This window comes from Ambystoma mexicanum, chromosome 6p (assembly GCF_040938575.1).
Source record: "Ambystoma mexicanum isolate Mex_15411 chromosome 6p, UKY_AmexF1_1, whole genome shotgun sequence".
Classification (NCBI taxonomy): domain Eukaryota; kingdom Metazoa; phylum Chordata; class Amphibia; order Caudata; family Ambystomatidae; genus Ambystoma; species Ambystoma mexicanum.
In genome coordinates, this window is record NC_090935.1 from 242,232,310 (window position 1) to 242,251,808 (window position 19,499).

Below are 19,499 nucleotides of genomic sequence, written 5' to 3' on the forward strand. Positions count from 1 at the left end.
TGGATACTTGATAACTAGTATCGCAACTATGAATATGGATACTTGATAACTATTATCGCGACTAGGAATATGGATACTTCATAACTAGTATTGCGACTAGGAATATGGATACTTGATAACGACTATCGCGACTAGGAATATGGATACTTGATAACTAGTAAGGCGACTAGGAATATGGATACTTGATGACTAGTATCGCGACTAGGAATATGGATACTTGATAACTAGTATCGCGACTAGGAATATGGATACTTGATAACTAGTATTGCGACTAAGAATATGGATACTTGATAACGACTATCGCGACTAGGAATATGGATACTTGATAACTAGTAAGGCGACTAGGAATATGGATACTTGATGACTAGTATGGCGACTAGGAATATGGATACTTGATGACTAGTATCGCGACTAGGTAAATTGATACTTGATAAATATTATCGCGACTAGGAATATGGATACTTGATAATTAGTATCACGACTAGGAATATGGATACTTCATAACTAGTATTGCGACTAGGAATATGGATACTTGATAACGACTATCGCGACTAGGAATATGGATACTTGATAACTAGTAAGGCGACTAGGAATATGGATACTTGATGACTAGTATCGCGACTAGGAATATGGATACTTGAAAACTAGTATCGCGACTAGGAATATGGATACTTGATAACTAGCATTGCGACTAAGAATATGGATACTTGATAACGACTATCGCGACTAGGAATATGGATACTTGATAACTAGTAAGGCGACTAGGAATATGGATACTTGATGACTAGTATCGCGACTAGGTAAATTGATACTTGATAACGAGTATCGCGACTAGGAATATGGATACTTGATAACGAGTATCGCGACTAGGAAAATGGATACTTGAAATGCAAGACAAGAGTGTGCTCGAGAAGGAGATATTTTTGTGAATACCTCACCTTACCTGCTCTATAAATGAATATTTTGTGAATACACCCCATTCAGCCAAAACTTATGAATGAGGAGAAACATAACCAGGAGACATAGCATATGGCTTGTGTTTTTCCCAGGGATGTCTCTTTAGAAAGGCAGCTAATGCCACATATGTCCGGGTTTGTGATGGCCATGTCTGAGCATGTGCTGTTTTCCTTTGGGTGCTGCGGCGCCTGTCTTGTGTGGCTCGTCTTTTAATTCCCAGGGGCTTTGTCTTTTCCACTAGCCCTCGATGGACGGCAGTCATTGTTTTTAAGTAACCACCTGGAGCTGGGAGGCATTAAGACAGGGCCATTCAGAGTATTACTAAAGCTATGTTCCGGTCCAAACCCTGAATACAAGCAACTTGAGCAGTGTTCCTCAAACTGTGGGGCACTAATGGTGTACAGGGTTGAGGTGTGTGTGCAGGGGGCCGGGGGGTTCACGAGGTTCTTTAAAAAGAGATTACTGTAATTGCTTTTCATTGAAAATATAAGCAGTTGTATCTTGTGGGGGGAACCAGAAAAAACATTTGTGGGAAAAGGGAGGGGGGGGGGGGGGGGTATTGGCATAGTATAAAAAAAAGTTGTTATGCCACTAACTAGAGGGGAAAGGTGCAACAGGTCTACATGCTATTCTGCTAACAACTTTAGGTCTGGGGGATGGAGTCTTTCCGTTTGTTATTGAGACCTTCATTTTAATTCATGTGTTGGTAAATCGATGGGTATTTATTCCGTGGTTCTGTCGCACCAGAATGCATTGTGTCTGCTGCTATTGCTGTTTTAAAGAGCCTTCTTTTCTGCCTCTTGCTCCCCACCCGGCCCCAAGAGGGCAAGCTTTTTATAACTTTCAAAATGTCTGTCTGCCTGGTTACTTGAACTCTAACACGCGACCTCTGCCCTTGGTCTCTTGACAGCTGCAGAGCACGGGGCGTCTGCTGGAGGAGCAGCTGCCGGAGATGATGACGGAGCTGCTGGCGGCAGCACGCGACAAGATGCTGTGCCCCTCGGAGTCCATGCTCACGCGGTCCCTCCTCCTCGAGGTCATCGAGCTGCACGCCAACCACTGGAACCCCCTGACGCCGCACATCACGCAGTACTACAACAAGACCATCCAGAAGCTGACAGCCTGAGGGGGGCAGCGACGACCTGACCTCTGTGGGAGGGGAGGCTGAGCAAATGCACAGTGAACATAAACTGAAAAAGGGGGGCGCACCCATGTCTTCACCCCCTTCCCGCTCCCCCAAAAAGAGCATGCTTAAGTATACGTTCAAAGGACGGCGCAACGACCATCCCCCTCCCCCTCTTACTCTCCACACACACAAGCGCCACCTTCTTGTTTTCATTTAAGCCAAAGCTTGTGCAACAACACACGCTCCCAGTCGTGCCATTGTTGGGCTGAGACAAAGGGGAAGAAAGAGGCCTGGCATGTGCGTGAAAAGCCGGGCCGGTATTGTTTTCCCTCCATTGTACTGCCTCTCAGTGCCCAACTGGCAGCAGAGAAAACCCCACAGCAGATGTCCCTGGAAGGACAAAGGGGACACGTTCCACACGAGACACTGGTAATTGACCAGTCTCTCTTGTCAAAATAGGGCCGGGGTGGGACAGACATGACCCGATTTTAGATAAGGTCCTTGCACGGGTTTCCTTTTTTTGTTTCGATTTTATTTGCACTGTTACGGTTTTTTGTTTTGCTTTTGGTTTAAGCAGAAGGAAAACTCTGTGGCATTCGACAAAATCACATACGGTGGCGATCTAGTGAATGGGTCTGAGCAGGTCTTGATTTAGGAGGGAATCGCCACTTGAGAGGCAGGCAGCCAGCCAGCCCGAAGTCCCATCTCTGGTGGAAAATGGTGGTAATTGGAAACTTCTGTCCTGGCATGACGTTTCTCAAGAAGTCGACTGGAGTTCCGGGAAAATTCAGTATTGCATTTAAAGGCTCTGGAGGGCCCTGCGTCCTCTCAGCTGTAATCAGTTCCTTATATGTTTGCGTAGCTGTAATTACATTTATAATTGTAGGCAACTATTCCTCTGCTTAAATGGAGGCCGGTGTCGTGAGAAGGACTGTGACAGAGACCGAAAGCAATTAAGAGTTCAAGGTCTTCGTGAAGACACCGACCTAGCGGAAACCATGTATTCTATTTAAGTACAACGCAGCCAAGATATTGTATTTTCTGTCAGACGTGTTCACAGCCACCACCCCATGACCCTACTTTCTGTGATTGCCACAACAAACAGCCCGCGCCTCTCATTGGCTGCCCCCCACACCATGGCCGTTTATGGCATTGAGGGCCTGACTCATGGAAGTTTTTTATAATGGTGCAATCACATCGGGAAACGGTCTGTGAATCAGGCCCCAACTCTGTAAATGTCACAGCATCTTAAAGTATAGATAACAAAAGCCTGTTTATTTAAATGAAGTAAGCGATGAAATAAGAGACCCACTTCTATTGTTCAGCGAGCAGGGTCGGATTTAATAAGGGCGGGTGGGGGGGGGTCCGCCATTCAGTTGTGTAAGCATTTAAATGATAGCTTGACTGTAGTAGTCCATTCTTAGGGCCCCGTTCATCATTGGAATACTCCAGTCGCACAGTGATGATGTCACTGCAGGTATCGCTGCCTGGAATTCCAGGCAGCTGAAACTACCAAGGCCTTCTTTATCAATGCAGGATCTTGGAATTCTCAAGTCCGGGCTTTTCTGTGCAATTTTCATGGCCTTTTTTTTATAGGTCAAAGATATAATTCAATGTTTTGTTGTTACCTGTTTTTGCAGCAAGGAATCTGCCAAAGGTCTCCTACTCTTGCGCATGATGGTCCTACCTTCTGGTGTCTTTCGTTAGCAGAGGCAGTGTTAGGCTAGGAAGGGGGGATGACTGTCCTACAGGGCCACCACTTTTCCAGTGCTATGCTTTCCATCTTCAAAACAGTGGTGTCGGGCGATCAGGGGACAGGGGCGCAACGAATCCTACATTTCGGGGGAGTTGACTAACCCTTTAAATGTTGTGAGAGGCGCTAACTTCAGAGAGGGTGGGGGAGAGACAAACTTATTTGTGTGGGGAGCATGTAACTTCTTTGCGCGTTCTAATTAGACTATTTCAGAGCAGCTTCAGTGTTACAAGCAGTTAACTCTCTCCTTTAAGTCTGCAAGCACCCATTTAAGGACAGTTGCGAGAATGAGCAGACTCCTGTCCTCTCGCTACCCTTTCAATTTGCCCCCACATCAGGATTTCAATTGCCTTAAAATGTATGCTTATAAATGAAGATGCTAAAAGTGAAATGGTTCACCTTAGTCATTGCAGTAACTTTTTGACATCTGTGTCCTGTTCTGTCTGACCACTACTCTGTAGGTCAGGTAGGTCAAGTCAACCTAGTCCAACATTTCGGATCGGGGAGGGGGGCCGCTGATGCCCGGTCAGCTCAATAGAGTTGAGCCGCTGCCAATGGGTTCAAAAGAATCAAACCAGGGCTACAATTCCTAGAATGCATGGATTTGTTTAATACAAATCCAGGACTGCAAAGATAGGCTCCCATTGACATGGCATCTCCTGGCCGACCTAGGCGGTACGCCGGTGCCAATTTTGAACCTCTAAATCGTCCACCCTGCCTCTTTTAAAATATTAACCTGAAAGCATGTTAAGGCAAGTTTGGGTCAGGTTTCTTATTTTGGAACCAAAGTACACCTTTAACTTTCAAGCTTCAAGGAATTTTGGTGGCATTTGGCAGGCATGCAGGATAAAACGGAGCCTAGTATTGTGTGTACAAATGAACAAGTAAATTCAAAATGCAGAGTAGACAAGAACTTGCAGTAGGGTGACCAGACGTCCCGGTTTTCCCGGGACAGTCCCGGGAAATTGCCCTCTTTCCTGGGGCCCCAAGAGTTTTTTAATTTGATAAACCCTGTCCAGGGATTGGAAGGGTGGGTGGCTACGGTCACGGTTTTTGCCAGGACCTGATTTCGAAATCGGGTCCGGTGCGACTCTAACTGCGGGTGAATGGGGGTGTAAATGCTTTTCACGCCCCCATTTCCTCCCCCTCCCTGGCCGCCCTGCTCCAATGAGAGGAGTGTGCCTGTGAGCACCCCCTCCCGCAACAGACCAGCAACATAGAAGTAGGACTACCGTTTTATTTGTGTTTGCTCAGTCCCACCTCTGTCTGGCCTGACCCTTTTTTCTTTTTTTTTTTTTTTTAAATCTAGTCATCCTAACAGTAACTTGCAGGCAATACCATTTTTAACAACACAAGGCAACGGCCATCAAAGCAGACAAGTATATTCTGTTTTCTTAACCTTAGGGTGTTTGAATCACGTAAGGTCACACCTTTGTTCTGCCCGCAAAGGCACACAGGGAAGTGTACAAAGAGCCGCTCACACGAGTGCAACACCGCTAGAGTAAACCTAGATTGAGAAAATAAATTCCCACACACACAGAAAGGCAAAGAGTAAGGAAAACTATTTGGTTTGGAAACGGTCTACAAGGGTCCCTTTGACAGGCAAGGATAAATATGATGATGGGCCCATGTTTGAGCGAGGCGGCGGGCTCCTTGACCGTAGGGAGGTAGAGTATGTATCCTACAGTTCCTTTCGCTGTCGAGAGACTCTGCCAATCGAAAACATAATTACTAATGTGGAAACAAAATGTGCCTCTAACATCCGTATGCACAGTCATGCTGTGCAAGGTATGCCGCAGGGTTGGAAAGTTCACTGGAAGTACAGAGGACGTGTGTGTGTGTGGGTGTGTCCAGCGGCATTCTAGATCCTGTCGCGCTAAGTCAATTTCCTTGCCTTATTACACAATTATAAATGAAAAATTCAATACCAACCAGATGGAGTCCACATTGCACCAAGTCTCTAGAAGGCAGAGTCCTTCATGACCACTGAGGGCTGAATTCCCAATCTCTGCTATGACTCGCCAAGGAGTGCTGGTCATTTCATCAAATGACATGTGAATGTATAGTTTGGGGGTCATAGTTTTTTTGTATAAAAAAGTATATTGTAAATATGATTTTTTTGAGATATGTAGGCAACATTGTTTGATTTATGTTATACGTTTTCTAACTATGGTATATTGCTTTTGAAAGAAAAGTAATTTTATAAAAGTATTTTGCATGTTTGAAGTTAATTGTGTCGTCAGGTTTCCTATTGGTCAGAAAGGATATAACGCTGGGACTGGGGGCCCCAGAATTAAGGAAGTAGTAAGGGCAGGCTCATTGTCTTTGCTTTTTGCCTCACTTGGTAACTCGCTTGTTCTTTTCCGGCGCGCTTCCAGTTTAGTCTAAAGCAACAGTGGAATGGTAAGGGGGGGGGTCTACTCTCTTCCCTCGCTGACCCGATATCACATGCTAAAGATCGGCGACGGCTCTTAGATTCCTGGGAATATTTTGGGGGCAATTACCACATACCAAACAAAAGTCTGCCAACTCCTCTTTGGTAAAGTAATAAAAACTCAAAAACAAGGGAACGCAACCCCCAGGAAGGAAAAAAACATTAGTGTAGCTTTTTCAAGCGTGTATTTTTTGGGACACATCAATAAAGCTTTATAATTTGAAAAGGCAAATTATTGGATACCTGTCTGTTTTTCACCAACCCCGAACTCGCTGTAACTCAGGCAGGAGTTGGAAAACGTGAACTTAAGCATGACACTTGGCAGGAAATCTACTTTCCTGATGAGTGCTATGCTGTATCCACTCTTAAGAAAAAAGTAAACCGCTTAGATTGTAATAGTGTATAGGAACAGTGGGTTGTTTTTAGCCCACTTTACAGGAAAGACCATGCAGAAAGCATCGGGCATCAGTAGGCAAGCTATTGAATGAGAGGGTACGCATAATCCACCATCGCTGTCTGATTGAGTTTTTAAGGCCGAATTGAAAAAAAAGAAATAAACCTCAAATAAGTCTTCTTAGCTCCTGATACCCCTTGTGCCTTTTTATTAATCTTACATTTGATTCACTGCATCATCTCATGTGGCGCGGCAGAGCCCCCTGGTCGTACAAAGAAAGGGGCTATGGATGGGGCTTTATGTTCATCGAAGACTTGAAAGAAGGGCGGTTTGAGGCAGCGGGATGTGGAGAATGAAAATTGGCCTCTTGGCGAGACCCTATGCTGGTTGTGTTTTATGCTGGGATGTGTTCATGGGAGTTTTGCCCGGCGTGCCGCGGCATGTACTAATGGAACAATCTATGGGTGCTGCATTGGACACTTTGCAGCTCTTTCATTGTCTTCGTTTGGAAACACTGTCAAGTGTCGATTCACATGAACCCATGACATTCCTCTGCATATGGTTTCGCCCTGGCCCGCCGTCAGCTGGAAGAACCAAGTTTGGGGCTTTCTGAAGTAATGGGCAACACTAGTCGCATTGCGGGATGCACTTGGTGCATACTAAACAAAACTGAGTCTGCACCTTACACCGCGCGTGCGCAGTTCTTGTAAATCTATGGAAGCAACAAGACATGTATGTGCAATCATTGTGATACTGCATGTGCCCTTGGCAGGTTTGGTAAATTGATTTGATTAATCTAGAAGTTAATATCAAATGTAACAATGCTCTTGATCGCCTCTCCTGGGGAACCACAGAGTTTTCTAAAGAAGTAGGTACATTGATGCGTTGACTTAAAAAAACACAGACTCCCCTCCCTCCGCCCCACCAACCAGCAGTAACTTTGTAAACTTACATGGAAGGGAGCCTGTAGTTGGTCTTGAGGCTTGGTCCCTCTTCCCTTCTAGTGACCGATTATTTGATGGTTACTTTGTTTAGTCGATGACCTCGCGAGAGCTCATGCAAGTCACCTCTTTTACTTCTTCACCTTAATAGATTGGTTCCAAACAGTGAGCGGGACATAGGCAGACTGGGGTTTGCACTTGCTTTTTGTGGTATCTCTGTGTTCAAGCCCATGTCCATTAATGTTGGCACAGGACATTTGTGCCCTAAGAATACCACCTTGACCATAAAGGGCACCACACACTTGTGCATGCCAGTATGCCTGCTTTTGATATTTTTGCGCTTTCCCCATTATGCTGCTAGGTTTCCGCTGGGGCAGAAAGAGCAGGATTGGAATGAACAGATGTGGAATTATCTTGGGGCCCCACTCGCATGGGTTGAAGCTCAGCAAGAGGATATATGGCCTATGCATGTGTATTGGAGTTTATATAACTCAAGCCTACCCGGGAAGCAATGGCGGGCTTTATTACAAGGGAGTGCAGTAACATAAATGCAATTAGAATGTGTTTATTCAAAAGAATATGGAGAATGCGGATACAGAAGGTTACTGGCAGGAGCGAGAGGGAGGCCGGCCTTCTTTGAAGAGTTGACTCTTCTGCCCATTTCTGAATGACGGGAGATGTGAGGCCGGTCTAATGGCAGGCCGAATGTTGTTCCATATTCTCAGTACACAGTTGGAGAAGCCTTGGTTGCTGGTCTTTCATTTTTGGCAGTTCCTGGTGTGCAATATGATGATATTTAGGCGTGTAATGCTAGGTTGGCCTCCGGTGATAGTAAGTTTGTCAGAGAGGTAAGCAAGGGCATTGGTGGTTGGTGCCTTGTAGCTGATGCAGGAGCTCTTGAAAGTGACGCGGGTCTGGGCGAGCGGTCGCGCAGTGCCGTCACGGTTGGGGTGATATGCTCCTGCTTCCTTAGGTCTTTGACGGGGCGGCCTGCTGCATGCAGGACGCTCTTCAGTATTGCTTTAGCTCTCTCATTATTACAAGTCATTGTATACGGGGTGATCAATTACTCTTCAGGATACTTCCATTTTCTTTACACCTCCTGGCCTGCTGCGCTCCAGCTGGCTCAATTCAAAAGCATTTTTGTACAGTTGATCTACATATCCTTTAACTACATTTAGGTTTCTTTGTGTGCACTACACATATTTTGCAGACAGTTGCTAAGCCATGTTCTGCAATGGGCAGCAGATCGTTTTCCAGTGGCTAATGGCTTCCGCAGGCTGCAAGGGTATTCCGTGAAAGATGGCCTACTGTATGGATTCACTCTGTTGGGTGGATGGCCGGGTTTGAGGTTATTTTCTCTCTTGTGGTTGTCGTGCCTTGTCGTTATAAGTGGTTAGTATTGTTTTGGGATGTGGGAAAAATTCTAGAGACTTTAGTGGGCATAAGCCACAGCTCCGACTAGCATAGCGGACATTGATGGGAAAAGTTAACTCCTGTGCGGCCATGCTCCATAGATTCAGTGTCTATGAACGGCAGCCATGATGGGCTCCCAAGATGCATTGTGTCTTTATCTGGAGGTTCTCCTTAGTAGAATCTTCCCTTTCTAGCTGGTGCCGCTTATAATTCTAGTATATTACGTGACCTCAATCGGTAATTACGACAGCGTGGAAAACCTGTACTTTAGAACCTTTTTGGAAGAGCAGTGTACTTTGTGTGGCTGTGGATGGTCAATGATTCTTACATTGTCCCTTTTTTCTAAGGAGCAATTCATACATGGAGCAATTCATACATGGTTTTAAAAATGAGACCCTGGGAGGTTGCTTAGACATTAGGTGAACCAAAGTCACCATGAAATACCATAACCTTATGTGTTAAGCTATGAAAGGGCTGACCAAGTGCTAGTATCAAAGGTGGAACATTACAGTTACTTTATCAAGTAGTCCATGCGCCCACGGTTTTCTAAGAAAGAAGAAAAGACTTGTGACCCCTTTCCTCAATGTCATCACATAGGGCACTTGCAAACAAGTAAAAATCTGAAATATAAATGCACTTCGGAAAACTGAGGAAAGGGGTCACAAATCTTTCTTTCTTTCTTAGAAAAGCGTGGGTGCATGGGCTACTTGATAAAGTAACTGTAAAGTTTCTCTTTTTGATTAAACGGAGTTGAGGAACCAAGTACTCCGTAGTTACTATTCCATGCGACCAGTAATAAGAAAATCCATACACCACCAACAAAAATACAAAAAAATATATTTAAAGGGCGCTGAGGTCCCCACAAAGGAATAACCACCCTAAAAAGGTTCCTCACCCTTTGCTAGTATCAAAGGTGTCTTGGCAAGGACCCCTGCAATTGTGTGATGGCTCAAGGGGACAGCAAGTCCATTTTTTACACACACTTGTTGGTTTACTAGCTGTATAAAAAATATTGCCAAATGTCGAAGGCAGATAACTTGGTATACCGCTCCTTCGAGTTACATTTTATTTAATGGGCTCAGTGTTCCCCGCTAGATGTGAGTGATTACCTTAAACTGATATCTCTATACAGTGCTTTAAGCGGCATGCAAATTAGAGGAGGGCCATTGCAGGGGCCGTGGCCTAAAGGGGGCCATGGCCGAACAGGCAGCATGCAGTTTAGGCAAGTTACAACCTTGTCAGGAACCCCTCTGTAGCGATCATCAGCACCCTCTCACGCTGGATGCGAGGGGGATGAGCGCTGCATTTGTTAGAGGGATGCCAGGCAGGGGTCGTTCAAACTAATTAAGAAAAGACGAGGCCACTAGAAACCAAGACCTTTTTTTTCTAAAGCCTGAAACACTTGCACATAAGCTTCAGGCTTTAGAGAAAAAGGCCTTGGGTTCTAGCGGCCTTATCTTTACTTCCTTCATTGTGGTGCCGCCCGCGACATGCATCTCTTTGGAGCGATCATCGCCCTCTCATCTGGTGTGCAAGGGTGAATTGATAATCCTTGCATCTCTTAGTTATAGGTCTGGGTGGTCAGCGTCACAATAAGAACAATAAAAGCAAGGACATGGCCTTTTTTTTTTACTAAAGCCTGATCTCGCTTATGCGCAAGAGCTTCAGGCTTTAGAAAAGCTGCCTTGGTTTGTTGCGGCCGGATCAGCTGGGTCTGTTAGGGGACTTTAGGGCGCCCCGGCAGTGCCCCATTTTAGAATGATTTTTCAGAGACTATTGGGCACTGCCCCAGCAAGCTCCAGCTCACTAAAAGCCGTATTTATATTGGCGATCAGATAGCTATGGGAGTTAAGGTTCACTGATGAGATTTTAATGGGATTCAGGTCACAGGTTTGAATCTCAACAGGGACAATTCAGGTGTTCATAGTTCTGAGGTCGGTATGTTTATTACTTTGCAGTGTTGCGAAACTGCAAACACAATGGTAGCAGCCACTGCAGCTGTTTTCCAGCATCTCTCCAGGGCAGCGTGCTATTGATGTACGGGCAGGTTTGCAGGGGCACTGCCTGTGTCGCTTTTTCCAATGGGGTCATAGGATAATGCAGCCTAATGATTGGCAAAGGTGCCCAACTTCCTGTGTCTGTCAGAACCAGGACTCTTAGAACAGGGATTTAAGATGGCTGCCGTTAATCACAAGTGGCTGTGGCAGCTATTGTGAATCAGGATGAAACGACGCAAAGCCATTACACTGTCTTTCTAACAGATGAGACAGCTAAACATAGTGTATCATTTGTAAAGCGCATTAAAAAATGATGAATGAAGTATAATTAAAAATAGTCATGAAATATTCAGTCAGCATAATTAGCTGTGGGCTGGTTCAGTGGTCTGCCAGTTAATGCTCTGCTGTGCGCGCGGAGCGAGCAGGCACCGAGTGTGGTCGCTTCTCCTATCCCGTTCATCGGGGCTGGCAGGGGCTGGGACTCCTGCTGGCTCTCTGGGGGTGGACCTGCTTTTCTGGTGCTGGGTAAAACATGTGGCTGCTTCAATAGAAGAGCCTCCCGCCTGTGTCAGGATTTAGGGTAACGCATGTGCAGTGATATGGGGTTGGATGGAATTTTTCCTCTAGCTTCCAAGAAGTTGTTCTGACACATTTTAATGGTACTCCCTTTTCTCCCTCAAAGGGATGAATGATGGAGTTGACCTGGGCAGGATGCAAGCTTGTGGAATTCAGGAAGGCTCCCATAACCAAGGCAACCGCTTAACCCATGAGCCATCCACCCGGATAGAGCAGAGCAGATCATTGCCTTGATCATATTTTATTTCTTGTTTTTGCATCGTGCTGGCGCTTCAGATCTACTTTCATGGTCTTGTGGCTAGGTGAGTGGAAGGGAACTGGCTGGCAGTCTGCACTAGGTGCTTATCAAGCGGGAAAGGGCCATTCGCAACCATTAATGAGAAGACAAGTTGCTCGCTTCTGGGCAGGGGAGCGGAGCAAGACTCTCCCACATGGAAGAGTTTTGAGAGTTCCTTGGCCTATCAGCAAAGGTTAGTAACCCAACTGGCGGTCCCAACTTGTTGTGGGACGCAGAGCTTACGCGTCTGGTCAGCTGATATGGTAGTAGACGATTGATGCTGTAAACCAATGCCCACCTTTACACGCCCCCGCGTGGGCCACAGCTGTCTGTGCGGATTAAGAATGTAAAAAGTTACAAAGTCTCAAGTGTCTCCATCTCGATCTCCTATCTGCAGCAATTCCCTTTGTGTTCTTCACAGTTTCGTCGTGCCCTTACCTGTGTGTAGCGGTATTTTCCAGTTGTGAACACAGCCCAGCAGTGCCTTTTGAGAGACGAAATGCTCTTTGAAACTTGTGAAAATCACGCAACTGAGGTGCTGTCAATTTTAAGCATTTAACGATGCTAGTGTACACCAACAGACATCCCTTGACACAGCAGTGTGCATAGCAATGGGACAGCACGAAAGGGTCATCTATACCATGGCATGATGAGGTTTCTCCACCCGAAGCTAGATGTCTTCTCAGACAGGGCCTGCCTCGGTAAATAGATATTTTTTGAATATGCTCATTTGTGTTGTCTATGGAGTTGGGGTTTGAGGGTAAACGCATATGTACTACAGCTCATTGTACTAACGCATCTACTGTAGAGCTCTCTCCGTAAGAACGCAAGATAAGTAAAGTAGTGAGGCTGAATGTCATTGTTTTGAAATTGCTATCGTAAGTAGCGCGGACTTGCTTCATAGTAACACTCATTTGTAGTGCGATGAAGCTGTAAATCAGTAGCAGCAGCGTGGGCACCATACAAACCACTTTGGTAGTCCGACAAAGCACAACAAGCATAGTGACACATTTAGAAATGTGCTTTTTTCTCAAAAAGCTCAAATGAGCACAATTTGAATGGTGTGATTCATGGCAGTTGAGGGGAGATTGGACACACAGAAACTAGCAGATGTGTACTGTGATAGTCCTGGGGGTAGCCAAAGGCTTTTTGGACAGTTCTTCGGTCTATTTGGGTCTCTCCAGGATGGCTATATGGCTATGCAGATAGCTTCTGTTCTTGAGGAATGTTGATGTCTCCATGCTGTCTCCAGGCAATGCCCCTGGAGATGGAGACCAGCATCTGCCCTAGGTTGGGAGCTCACATGGTAGAAGGGGGGTGTGTACTGGTTGGTCCCGATTCTAGTTTGGGAACTGGCATCCATCCCATTCGCTATAGAGAGCTTGCCATTTCCAGTTTGTCCTCACTATAAGTCTGTGCTTTAGTCTACGAATGGGATGTAGAGAAAACGGTGGAGAGGCTTCACAAACTGGTTTCATCTTCCTCAGCTGGGTAGCCCGTGTGATGACGATTGGATGGACCTATTAACAGCTGGGGAATAAACCTGGTATACCCTGGGCTTTTCCCCTTCTTGTTTTAGGCCAGAGGAGCTTCAGAACCATGGCTGGTGACTAAGAGTTTCCTCCCTGTTGGCTACAGAAGATAATACCATTATTTATTTATTTACGGTGGTTAGTTCCAGCTATGGAAATGCATTTTCCCAGCGTGACGGAGCATACCACCTTCTCACCAGAGGCTTGCAAATTCACCAGGTAAATCATTTGTGTATTATTGCCGCGTTTTGTTGATGCTTGAACATATCAAACAGATAAACAAGCAGGACATATGATTTATTCAAAACTACATGTATTTCATACCGTAGGTTATTTCCGAGCATGTTTCTGCTTCTGTACAATATAACCTGTAACAGGTTGACTGGGGATGGAATTCATGTTAGAATGTTGCGTTAAGAGAAGATTTTTGGTTTTCGAGATCGGGAAATGAAGGGAAGCAGTTTCCCGCCATACTTGCTCGGTTCCGTAATGCACTACCCAAGTCTAGCATGCTACACGGTAACTCATTCGGCTGCTTTGGGGCCGCGCAGCAGATTCCACCCCAGTCCTTTGCTATTTCAAAATCCATGACTCATTGAGTTTGGAAATTGTTTAGTTTGTGTTGTGTGCTACATAAATAGTCATCATGATTTGAGATAAGAGGCAATGGTTGGTAAGAAGGGTAGAATGACAAAGCTGTGGTGGCTACTACGATGCCTACACGCTATTCTCTGTCTGGAGTAAAAAGTGACACTTTGACACTCGGGCCTCCTACCTGAGAGGGTCGCCATATTGTACTTCTCTGATAATCAAAGACACTTGTCCACTTATCAGTGTAGCTCATGGCTACCATGGATAACACAGCTTGGACATTTAATATCCAGGCCTCATCAACAGTGCAACTTTGCACATTTAGTAGATGAGGAGTTGAAACATAATGGTTGATTTTTACTCCTTCATTGGAGTTGGGTATTCTAAGACTGGCCTCCTTTTATCGTGGGAAATGGTACTGTGGTGCTGACGTATATATGGCAATGTGCTTTCAGTTGGGAGTCTTTACTTTAATGCGCGGCCCGTCTGCGTCGCGCTCATGTCTGAAACTTGTTGGTGACCATTCTGCAGAACGTCTTATCTACAGTTTCTCTATACCTTGTGCCGAGTGCAAGGGTACCTACATTTGTGATAGACGTGGATAACACTGATTGTACGGACAGGGACCCCGACAATTAGCCCCTGAAATGGCTTGTGATGCAAAGATGGAAATGCAGGCGCACCCTGTTCCGGAGTACCTACTTCCCTACCGAGAAGTACAAGCAAACTCCGACAGAAAGTATTGCACCTGGATTGAAAAGGGCAGCTGCTTGTAACCTGGCAGTACCCCCCTATTTAAAACGCTGAGCATGTATTTTCAGCTTGGGTTGTTCATTTCTAAATTTGAAAGGATAAATGCTTTTTACGAGCGCTCTGGGGCGGCAGCAATCATTTAGTGAACTGAAGGAAGCTGGTCTGTGGAGAAAACCTGAAGTCAACTTTAGGGTTTCTACTGGGGTTCAGTACCTTGAGCCATATCTAGTGTTTGATGGCTTATTAGCAGATGCAATCTTGTTATAAGGACAACTATGCTCCATGTAACTAAGTTGCTTTCCTGTAACAGTGCCACCATGCCTGCGGGCTGTTTGTGCGCTTTATAAATATAAAAAAATAAATAAATAATAAACTGCATTGGATATGCTCCATTGCGGGCACCTATCCAATTATAGGATCTTTGTTGTGTTCCGAGCAGCACTAAGATTGCTCATCATACAGCTCCCAGACACCCTATGTGGTTCAGGTGTCCTTCTTTGAAATGGCAATTAAAATGATACTCAGTTGAGTTACGTCACTAGCAAGGACGGCCCTGAGCACCATTCTGAATTTCTGGTTGAACGGTACCACACTTTTTAAGTTGGTATCAACATAGACGCCATGTTCCCATTTGTCCACCGCAGGTCAGGTGGCCTGTTCTAATGGCCAGTTGGTTTACCTGCAAGTAGACCCGTGGTGCTGTGTTGGCGACATGACGCTGTTTGACGATGAAATATAATAATTATTGAGTATGTATATAGCGCTCCGAACCATCAGGCATCTGAGCGCTGCTTATTATTACCCACAGTGCGTGGTGCTCATTTATCAGCCTCGGAAGGATGAAAGGCTGTGATTGGTCCTGCCGGGATTCGAACCTGCGTCAGCAGGCTCTGCACAGATGTCAAAGCGAGCGCTCTACTCGCTGTGCTATCGGACCGGCTTGCTTTTGACTCTGAACCCGTTTGCTAGCCGGACCCAGGTTACCTGTATCTATTCGTATTAGGCAACAGTGCTTTCCTTCCTGGGACTTGTAGTTTCATTGTCAACCTCTACATGGCCAACAAAAAACATTTCTTAAACGATTAGAGCAGCAGAGAGGCCACATATCCTCATGTAGGAGATTGTTTGGGGGTTCATTGAGGAAGAAACTATAGAAATATATATATATATAAATGTATATGGTGAGAGTGTGAAATAGAGAGCGTGGTGAACGAAAAATGAACCCCCTTTCTAATTTGTTAATCAGTGGCTCTTGGGATCTCACGCTAAGGCATGCATATTTTTGTATCATTCTTTCTTTCCTAGCTGACGGCCTATGCTTTGCCAGGGAGCATGGCCCCCCTAAAAAGTACATCTAGAGGGCAATCTTTGGGGGGTAGAGGAATCGAAAATGTCGTTTTGTGCATCCTGTTCTAGGCGTGTGTTCTGATGGTTTCAGAAAAGCCGAACAGTGGCCTGCTTCTTCCAGTCCGTCTCATTAGTGGCCCACCACTGCAATGTGCATTGAATTATCTTCTGTGTTAGGCCGTTGCCCTGATTTATTGGCTGGCGGAGCGGCCTAATGGTCGCACGTGTTGACGGCCGACTTGCCCGACTCCCACTTGAGACTCCATTTCTTGGAGGCCCAGGCGAAGTTGAAGGGTGGTCTACACCCCCACCCGCCGCTCACCTACTTTGACTAATGCAGACATTCTCATCAAATATGAACCTTTAACCTTTCTGAGAAATCCTACTTTTGACACATTATTCTGCAGCATCCGGGCTCCATGGTGGAAGCGGCCGCCATGAAGAAAGTGCGCAGACTGCATTGTGCCTGCATAGCCGGCACGGGAGCAACCATGCAACCTGCAGAGGGTGACACCAGGGATGCGCAACAGTGATCCATAGTCAGGTGGGCACTTTCTTCACATGTCTCCATCATCTTTCCAGGTGAGATGCGGGAAGGGCAGGCCGCTGGCTGTAGGTACGTCTTCCATCAACTAAGATCCTAGCACATTCTGGGGTTGCGTGAGGCTGGTGAGGTTGCATGAGGCCGGTGTGGTTGCTTACCATGCCCCCTCTTCTGTGTGCTAGGTACGCTTTTGCTAGTGAGGCTGTCTTGCTTCATTGGCCAACATGTGCTTTCTGCTCTATATCTTTCTCAAGGATTGCTGTGATTTTAAAGCATTATAATATAGTATCGGCATCTTCCGTGGGTTTCCGCCTGGATTCCATCTACACAGCTGCCACACTTTAAAATTCCATAAACCATGAATAGCCAATGGCACCTGGTGGGCTCTACAACCACTGGTTCTCCAGACTATTTGGACTACAATTGCCCTCGCTAGCATAGGTAGTGGTGAGGCATGATAGGAATCCTGGCCCAAAACATCTGGAGAGCCACAGGCGGCAGCAGACCCTTGGAGTTGGCGCCCATTGACTTCTGTCTAGCGTTAGCGGAATGCTATGACCACCCGGCATAAAAAGAACAGGGCAGAGGCAGTATTCACTGACCCTCCTGGGTTACCATAGCTTTTCCCATTCGGTGATGTCATGTCCGCAAATTCATAGAAGTCGCAGACATGATATCTCACACTTTTTCTGTCCCAATGACACCAGAATGACTTGGTTCCACACAATATTTATTGAAAATCCGAGGCTGCAGCACTCTGCCACACCAAGATCCCGGTTATAAACTAACAGCACACATACGTGTAAAAGCTCACAATCCGAGTGTTTGAAGCAGCATGGGGCTCCACCAGCAGCGTAGGGGCAGGACCTCCAGTGGCCAAGGGAAACCGCTGAGCTTGTGTCCACATTGCTTCTTACACTCACGGGCCCCATAATGGATTTGCTCCATCTCAGATGTGTTAAATAAATGTCTGCCTCTCTCTCTCCTTCTCTCTCCTTCTCTCTCCTTCTCTGTCTTCTATCTCCTTTCTCTCCACTCTCCTTTCTCTCCTCTCTCCTCTCTCCTTTCTCTCTCCTTTCTCTCCTTCTCTCTCTCCTTCTCTCTTCTCTCTCCTTTCTCTCCTCTCTCTCTCTCTGGGAAGTAATGTGTACCACACCACCCAGAGGCATTCTAAAATACTGCATATATAAGAGAGAATTATGTTGTGCGTGTGCTTAAAAGGAGTCTTGAAAATCATAAAAAAACTGAATTTCTGTACACTTTCAAGGTCGCCCATATTCTTTCTCAATTTCCCTTTTTCTCCCCTCTTTTTCCTCTTTCTTTGACTATCCCGCCCCCCACCCCTCACTGAGCTGTTCTCTCCCCATCTTAAATTTCCCAGCGCACATCAGACATGTCCATCCGTGACTGTGCCCCTGCTGTTTTTTTGTGCATGTGTAATCCTTCAGACTGTGATGATCATGTGCCAGTGAACAGGTATCTCAAGGCTTCACCCTCCTTGAAAGGGTTCAGCTCTTCCCAGGTGGAACTGTAGAATATGCACCTGAATGCGCACCGACAGCAGGGTTCTGGTTAGACCTGTAATACTGCCTTTTGCGCTAGCCGCACCGTGATATTACCCTGTATATTGTTAATTGTAAAGAGTTCCATAGGAATGTAATGTTTTGTATAAAGTTTGTTGATCAGACTATTTTTGTAATGGGCATTGGAAGAATGAAATAGAGCGGATGTAGGAATTGGGTCGCAGCTAGAAATAAGGATTAGCTGAACTTGTGAAGATGCAAAGAGCACGGAAACCCTGTACGCTAATGTAATCCTTTTGTGGTGTACTGAGGACTGGTTGTAAGGTCTGTCAACTCGAACATGAGTCTTACAAGCCAGTGTGTTCATTGTTCTGTCCAACATGTGGAGTCTTTCATGCGCCTCAGCACTCACACTGTACTAAAGTCATCGGAAGGAAAGCAAATGTTTCTACTCAAAAAGGGTGCTTCAGACCATCCTTGGTTCATTCCCTGCAAGCATATTTACTGCTCCACATGCCCTATACCAGGGATATGCAACCTTTGGCTCTCCGGATGTTATGGACCACACATCCCATGAGCCCTAGCCAGCATAGTCAATGGTGAGGGATCATGGGAGCCTTAGTCTAAAGCATATGGTTAGCCACACGTTGCAGACCCTACCCTATACAAAACAGCCTTCAAGTTTTCATTGTAACCAACCCCCCATCCCCAACTTGCCTAATCTGCTACCACACCCTCACAAAAAAGTGAGGGGGAAATCCAAAGCTAAAACCATGTGTTTCTTTCTCTAGCTTTTGTTGAAATAACAGCATGACTAAATACCTCATTATAAAGAAATTGGTTTTTTTGCACATTTTTGTTGCTCTTGTTGAAGTATGCATTTTAATATATGCAAACATTTACATGCTAAATACTATAATTTTTATTATGTTTAAGGTTTATTCGAAAACAGATGATACCTGATGCATCTATTATGGTGAATTGTGATATTGCCCACAGAATAAATATTGCAATCAGTATTTAGAAAAGTTTGCCTGAGTCTTTCTTTTTACTCCTCATGTTTTGACCGCCATGTCAAGTTGTGCATTTTCTAACCGATAAATACTGTCATTAAACGGTTTATGAATGCACCCTGGAGTGCAGAAGGAGGATTTTGGAGCAAGACAGGGGAATTTCTTTCACTGCATGACTTGTGATGAGAATTTTGAAAAGCTATTTTCATTGCAGAGTTCTTAGCATCATTTCCTGAAAGGAAAATAATCTTTAGATCATCTGCGGCCGCAAGGGCTTTGCTTGATAGGCTTTTATACTGTGCCAAATCGGTGCAGCAGTTGCTTC

General features: G+C 45.5%; 1 protein-coding gene across 2 annotated transcripts in view; it reads left to right on the plus strand.

Moving 5' to 3' along the window:
- Window positions 1-19,189, plus strand: part of CTIF (cap binding complex dependent translation initiation factor) — a 1,422,510-nt gene extending 1,403,321 nt beyond the window's left edge. For both annotated transcript variants that reach the window (XM_069626949.1, XM_069626950.1), the window contains one exon: window positions 1,868-19,189. In XM_069626949.1, the coding sequence (XP_069483050.1) occupies window positions 1,868-2,083 (216 nt within the window). In that variant the 3' untranslated portion in view covers window positions 2,084-19,189. The remainder of the gene's footprint in view (window positions 1-1,867) is intronic.
- The last annotated feature ends 310 nt before the right edge of the window (window positions 19,190-19,499 follow it).